Source organism: Doryrhamphus excisus, chromosome 2 (assembly GCF_030265055.1).
Source record: "Doryrhamphus excisus isolate RoL2022-K1 chromosome 2, RoL_Dexc_1.0, whole genome shotgun sequence".
NCBI lineage: Eukaryota > Metazoa > Chordata > Actinopteri > Syngnathiformes > Syngnathidae > Doryrhamphus > Doryrhamphus excisus.
This window is the reverse complement of record NC_080467.1, coordinates 26,057,479-26,065,042: the sequence shown is the minus strand read 5'-3', so window position 1 is coordinate 26,065,042 and position 7,564 is coordinate 26,057,479. Positions and strand designations below refer to the sequence as shown.

The following is a 7,564-nucleotide window of genomic DNA, read 5'->3' as shown; positions in this document are numbered from 1 at the left end:
CAGACGTAGTATTACATCTGTAGTACATTTTCATTGTTTATACAGTTAGGTTATATTATCCTTTAACAATACTGTAGCAAACTATCGAGCTAACTAGTTAGTTTCCAATTTATTTATTTGGGAGCAATGTCAAAACCTCAAGGTTGATTTTTGGCTAAGTGTGTGACATGCAATTCTCAACCAAAACACCAGGGGGCTCGGTTTTCCTGAGTTGGAGAAACCACAACCCTTGTTGACTACCTATGTAGTTCCCTGTGTGGCGACTGGAGCAACATCCATAGAGTTGATGTAGAGATCAGTGCATAACAACACAGCACACTTCAGTGATGCTGCAAAGGTAGAATCCTTAGCGAGGATCTGGTCTGATCACGAGGGGGAACCCTTTCTGCAAGCGGCTGATTAGCGCCATGTTTAAATGACCTGCGCCACAGCTTGCGTGACCCTTACAACCCAAAGAAATCCTCTGGTAATCTTTCCGAAGATGGGAGGGGCAGTGATTAGTATCTCACAGGTGACCTGTACTGTAAGTCGACCGTCAGCCTGCCGCCGCTTATGGACTTTGAAAGTTCTTTTCTTTATTCTCCATTTGTTTTTTGGGAGGAATTCTTCAAGCTTTTAATGAATCCTGATGTCCTTTTCCCTGATCTCTCCTCAATGTGACTGTTTGGGGTCGTTTTTGTGAAATCATGCGTCAAGTCCTGCATGTTTTGGTGTTGTTATGCTGCCTTAATATGGCTCATCCCTTCTGTCCAGCCCAATGCACTTGTGTCTTCCATGGACGTACCGATGGAGCCGGGACCAGGTAACTATGCAAAAAAAAAAAAAAGCACTTTTTTTTTTTTTAACATAGATTATCAAGGCAGGCTTTCATTGGCTTGTAACAGAACTGAGGCTCAATTTGAATGGCCAAATGAAATACAAATTGTTGGACCATCACAGAAAATTCAACAGTCTCTACCAAAAGAAATTAATCAGTGTTGTGATTAAAATACACAGTTCTACTTCCGTGTACTGGGATAATGTGTGTTCACACTCATGGTAACATCCCATTAATCCGTGTAGGAGATCTAATTATCACTGATGTCAGCGTCTGTCCCGCTGTATTGTTAGGTTAGGCTGAGAGGAAATTAGAGTATGTCTAACAGGTCCAACACTAAAAAGAGATACAACACCACACTACAAAAATACATATGCAAAACTTTTGTTTTTGATGTAAAACAGGCTGGTCTCAAATATTCATGTGTTTGTGAGCATTCATAATTTATAATTCTTCCAAATCACAGATGTGGCATGTCAAGATGCTGATTAGAGACCGTGCTTTTTGGTGTGACCACTCCAATGCGCAGTTTTAATTGGATCGGAAACTGCACATTTTGGAGTAGCCTTTTATTGTGGCCTAACTTGGGCCCACCTGCGCAATAATGCCATTTAATCAGCATCTTAGACATCATTTGAAAGCATAAAAAAAGCATTTTTGACAAATGTGCAGTTTAACTGTATTGGGAACTGCACATTTTGGAGTAGCCTTTTACTGTGGCCCACCTGCGCAATAATGCCATTTAATCAGCATCTTAGACATCATTTGAAAGCATAATTATTGCACAGATGTTCCTTAGGTTGGCCACAATAAAAGGCTATTCCAAAATGTGCAATTTGAAATAGCATTAACCTGCACATCTTGTGGTGACCTTTTATTGTGGCCAACCTAAGGCTCACTTGTGCAATCGCATCAGCATTTTGACAAAATGTGCAGTTGAACTGTATTGGGAACTGCACATTTTGGAGTAGCCTTTTATTGTGGCCCAACTTGGGCCCACCTGTGCAATAATGCCATTTAATCAGCATCTTGGACATAATTTGAAAGCATAATTATTGCACAGATGTTCCTTAGGTTGGCCACAATAAAAGGCTATTCCAAAATGTGCCGTTCCCAATAGTATTAACATGCACATTGGAGTGGCCTTTTATTGTGGCTAACCTCAGGCTCACTTGTGCAATCGCATCAGCATTTTGACAAAATGTGCAGTTTAACTGTATTGGGAACAGCACATTTTGGAGTAGCCTTTTATTGTAGCCAACTTTGGACCACCTGCGCAATAATGACATTTAATCAGTATCTTAGACATCATTTGAAAGCAGAATTATTGCAAAGGTGTTCCTTAGGTTGCCCATAATAAAAGGCTATTCCAAAATGTGCAGTTTCCAATAGCATTCACCTGCACATCTTGGAATGACCTTTTATTGTGGCCAACCTAAGGCTCACGTGGGAAATCTCATCAGCATTTTTTGACAAATGTGCAGTTTAACTGTATTGGGAACATCACATTTTGAAGTAGCCTTTTATTGTGGCCCAAGTTAGGCCCACCTGCGCAATAATGCCATTTAATCAGCATCTTAGACATCATATCATTCTTAGGTTGGGCACAATAAAAGGCTATCCAAAATGTGCAATTTCCAATAGCATTACTCACTTGTGCAATCTCATCAGCATTTTGACAAAATGTGCAGTTTAAGTGTATTGGGAACTGCACACTTTGGAGTGACCTTTTATTGGGGCCAATCTAAGTCACACCTGTGTGATAAGCATGCTGTTTACGTACTTCTTACTGTCTTAACAGGTCTGTGCTCTGCAATGACCCAGACATGTCAGACATCCCTGTTAATGTTCCGGTGGACACAGTCAAGCTTCGGATTGAGAAAACCGTAATCCGCCGGGTTCCGACAGAAGCGTTTTATTACCTGGTGGAGCTATGCTACCTGTGGATTACTTACAATTCCATCACCTCGGTGGATACTGGAAGTTTCTACAACCTCAAAGTGCTCCACGAGCTGAGGCTGGATGGCAACATGATCTCTGTCTTCCCATGGGAGTCTCTCAAAGAGATGCCCATGCTGAGGACCCTGGACCTTCACAACAACAGACTCACCAGCATCCCCACTGAGGCCATCCCCTACCTTGTTAAGATCACATACTTGGATCTATCCAGCAACAAGCTAGCCACCCTGCCTTCCGACCTTATGGATATTTGGCCGCCGTTCAATGGCGAGCCAGTGACATCCAATGCCTCCCAGAAGGTAGTGCTGGGTAAGTAGCAAAGAACGTGTCTCGCTGGGTTTTAGAAGATGGCACGACCAACACAGGTCACTCATAATTACATCAGCAAGTTCCTTCCATCACACCTCCTAATCTAGCCAAATTGGTTCCTAATTACCCAAACCTGCAAGGGCCAAGACACAATCAAATTAGATTATTCTAAGCAGCACCACATTGTCCACAGTTAATTTCTTACTCTAATTAATGGGGCAATAAAACAATGTATGCTTCATTTCTTGTTGAGCCATACCAAGGATCAGCATTTGTGTAAAAATAACATCGTAACAATGCTTTGGGCATATCTTGAATATTCATATACGTATTTATGAAGCTCAGAGTCAAGCAAGCACTGCATTGTAATTCACATGTGTTTGCATTTTTATTAGAATCAGTAAACAATATCATCTCTTACATGCATCCTGAGACAGCTCCGGTCCGATTTACAGGATCCAAAAGAATTTATCCTATAAAGGCAGAGGCATGCCCAGATAAGAACAGTTTCACTATTATGTGGTGCAAAAGGACAGTTGTCAACAGAAAATGGAGTGGGGCCTCTGAGTGTTGTTACTGCCAATGGTTTTTCGGTTTGCTCCAGTCCAGGTGGAGAGTCAGGTGTACTTAATAGACTGTGTGAGGCCAAGATAGCTTATGTAAAGGAAACACAGCAGGTGTGTTCTTGTGTACGTCAAGAAGACACAAGATTAGTGTGTGAGGTAAACAAAACAAAACCTGCCCACCTTCAACCACAGCAGCCACACGGAGTCCGATTTTTTTTTCCTTTACATGTATACACCGTCCCAACACGGTAATCTATTGATGTGGCTGGTGAGTCGCCACAAAGTGAATAAAGGCCACGGGCAGATTACATGCGCTGACACCGTTAGGACAAACTAATCTGGTTAAACGGATTTCATATGCACCGGTACATGTGCTCACTTATTGTGTGTAACAGGTGCTCGCAGCTTGTGTGCTCAATATGGTAGCCTCACCGACATGGACAATTAAAGTCCTATTCTATGATGCTAGAAAATAACAATAAAGACAAAGTAAGGAATAATAAAAGTCTCTAATACTTATATCAACAGGCCTCCAGGACAACCCCTGGTTCTGCGACTGTAAGATCTCAAAGTTGATCGAGATATCCAAAATGGCGGTGACACCCGTGGTTCTCATGGACCTGTTCCTGACCTGCAGTGGACCAGAGAATCTGGCCGGTGTTCTTTTCCAACGTGCAGAACTTGACAATTGTGTAACACCATCAGTCATGACTTCAGCAACGAAGATTACGTCTTCGCTGGGTAGTAATGTTCTCCTGCGATGTGACGCCACTGGGTATCCAACACCAACTCTGTACTGGGCGAGGGCGGATGGGTCACTTGTCAACAACACGGGTATGAAGCTTCTGGTTTTAACAAAAACTTGATATGAAGCAGTTTTTGACTTGGGTTCTCTTGCTTAAACTCTACAGTACAGGAGTCTCCAGGGGATGGCATTCGATGGTCCATCATGAGCTTGCACGGAATATTGCACAAAGACGCCGGGAACTACAGCTGCAAGGCTAAGAATGACGCAGGCACAGTCGAAGCCACAATCTCCCTCTCAGTAGCCGGCAGCATGAGTACCACCGTCTCTCCACCAAAGCCCATCACCGGGACAGGAGTCCCCGACCAAGACTTGACATATGATTCCGGAACAGCCCGGGCCGTCTTAACCTCGACCATATCCATGGTCCTTTCCAGGAGACAGACAACAATGGTCGCTATCCCTGCAAAGACAAAAACTACTCCAGGCAACGATGTCCAAAAAGGTTCGCTCAAACCTGCGAAAATTAAGCAAGGAAATGGTGGACAAAAGTTTCCTTCAGATGAAGAGAACAAGAAAAGCAATGCGTCAAAGTCCATCAAAGATCTCGAGATTGTGGAGGAAACATCTGACAGTGCAGTTCTTCTATGGACAGCACAGGGCTTACCAAAGAACTCTCCCCTCACAGTCGTATATTCACCTTATGGAGAAGATGGTGAAGATGACTTTAAAAGAACAGTAGAGACAAATGCAGGCAGTGGTAAAATCCTCCTTGAGGAACTCTCACCCGGCATAAGATACTCTGTCTGCCTGGTAGCAAAGGGTAGTGCTGCAGGAAAGGATCCTTGCATTAACTTCTCCACACTTGCAGACGGTGGACAGAATCAGTTTTTTATCATCATCAGCAGCATTGCCTGCGTGCTGGCGTTACCTCTTATTGTGCTGTTGCTCTACAAGATCCTCGCACTCTACTGCAAAGGAAGCGAAGCAGCTCAGGATGAGGAGGAGCTCGAGAAGGAGAGCTATGTCAAGTTTGAGACCATCACAATGAAGCAAAGAACTATGAACTCCCATCCTACAGAGCTTTGGGCGAGGAGGCCGACACATGAATCGGAGAGAATGCTCTTGTGCTCCAGGTCCAGTATAGATTCCCAGATGACCTACAAGAGTGACAGCTCCAGATCCGAGTATCTTTGCTGATGGCGGAATGACAAGATCCAAAGACATTATATGTTATGACACTATGCCTTTGAATAACCATGTCATTCATTCATTCATTCATTTTCTACCGCTTTTCCTCACGAGGGTCGTGGGGGTGCTGGAGCCTATCCCAGCTGTCTTGGGGCGACAGGCAGGGTACACTCTGGACTGGTCGCCAGCCAATCACAGGGCATGTATAGACAAACAACCATTCACACTCACATTCATACCTATGGACAATTTGGAGTGGACAATTAACCTAGCATGTTTTTGCAATGTGGGAGGAAACCGGAGTACCCGGAGAAAACCCACGCATGCACGGGGAGAACATGCAAACTCCACACAGAGATGGCCGAGGGTGGAATTGAACCCTGGTCTGGTTAAGTATGTCGATAACCGTAAATACATCCGATCTGGACATTCCAGTGAATGACATTCCTGTCCTTATCAATTTGGGAGCCTTACATTGAGTGAAATGATAGATGCCAGCACCTTCCTTGGAATTTTGTAATCTAGGCAAAGAAACTGCCAGTTGCTTATGGTGGATTTATTTCATTAGAATTGATGCCAAAATTCAACTTTTAAAAGTTATTTCAGATGTTAGCAACATAGAATATCCACTTCCCATCACAAATCAACCACATCTTTGTTGATCCAAGAATGCCTTACACGACCAATACGGTCTATCAGTGTGAAATTGAATAATTGCCAGTATGTATATTTTCATGTTTATATGTATTTCAAAAATGATGTGTACATTTGTTTTAATAAACATAAATATTCCTGAAATTTATAATGGATTTATAATTTATAATGGATGCACTACACCTTCTTTAACGATACCAAATCATGACTTGGTATCAGCAAGAATCTTCAATTGGATTGAACTAAGACACTATCCACGTTTACATGAGGGGTTTTTCCTCTTTCTGAATGGACTCTTTCGGAATGACTTTTCCGAAAACAATGGTATACATGGAAAGGAATATTCAAATATCTTGTCCACATGCGTTGCTATAATCAACCAGAATAGTCAATGGGGCATGCACAGTAAAACGTAAACATTAACATCACGTGATACCGACTTCACCGAGTTTTTCTTTCATCCGGTCTTGAAATTTAATTTGGATCAAAAACAAACTTTCCTTAGCAGTCCAGTGCCGATTGCTCGCCTCCATTTTTAAAACTGAAGAAAATCTGGAGCTGCATGTTACGTCATATATGAGCATTCGCTGAAAGAACGCACCCGGGATAAATTTCAACAAGAAAAGATCAAATTCAATCTTGCTCATATTTTATAATTAAACTCGGGACATGTTTTATATAAATATATATTTTCTTTTTAATAAAAACTGGACTTGTGAATGGCGTATAGAAGGGTTTAGATTCTGTTCCACAGATGGCGCTGATGCACACCGAAGGTTGCTTGCCAACCGCCGATAAACAACAGAAGAAGAAAAACACTACAAAGAAGTACTTCGAGTACAAGATACCTCAATCGGATTGGGGAAAGGAATATTCCACCCCTGGGAATCCCATTATATGTTCATTCGGATTGGCACTTTTCTTTCGGAATGAGGTGTATACAAAGGTTACATTCTTTCCGTTTGAGCAAATAAACCCAATGCAATTGGAATATTTGGGTTCATGTATACGTGGCTAATATTAATATGATATGTCAGTTTATTCATGCCAAAATTAGACCGTACAGCACATGAACAGCATTGAGGATCTTTGGGATGACTTCAAACTGAAATTATCCTGTCTTCAAAACAAATTAACCAATACAAATGTCAAAGGAAATAGCTTCAACATATTATTCTAATCTACAATAGAAGTTTAAGGGACGCCAACATACTATCAGTGCAAGAAAATTGCATTAGTTCAATCGAACTGAGGATTTAGGGACAAAGCGAGACAGTGTGAATGCAAACATATTAACATGTTCTTTGTTCATCATCGACCACG

At 42.1% G+C, this 7,564-nt stretch overlaps 1 protein-coding gene and 1 long non-coding RNA gene across 2 annotated transcripts in view; one reads left to right on the top strand and one right to left on the bottom strand.

Moving 5' to 3' along the window:
- LOC131107832 (uncharacterized) overlaps positions 1-7,564 on the bottom strand; it is a 188,049-nt gene that overhangs the window by 161,018 nt on the left and 19,467 nt on the right. The gene's annotated exons all lie outside the window — the stretch shown is intronic.
- lrit3a (info leucine-rich repeat, immunoglobulin-like and transmembrane domains 3a) lies at positions 497-6,553 on the top strand. Its single transcript, XM_058058132.1, has 4 exons — positions 497-802; positions 2,619-3,085; positions 4,180-4,485; positions 4,563-6,553. Exons 1-4 carry the CDS (start codon positions 687-689, stop codon positions 5,594-5,596), a joined length of 1,923 nt encoding a protein of 640 aa, XP_057914115.1. The 5' UTR covers positions 497-686; the 3' UTR covers positions 5,597-6,553.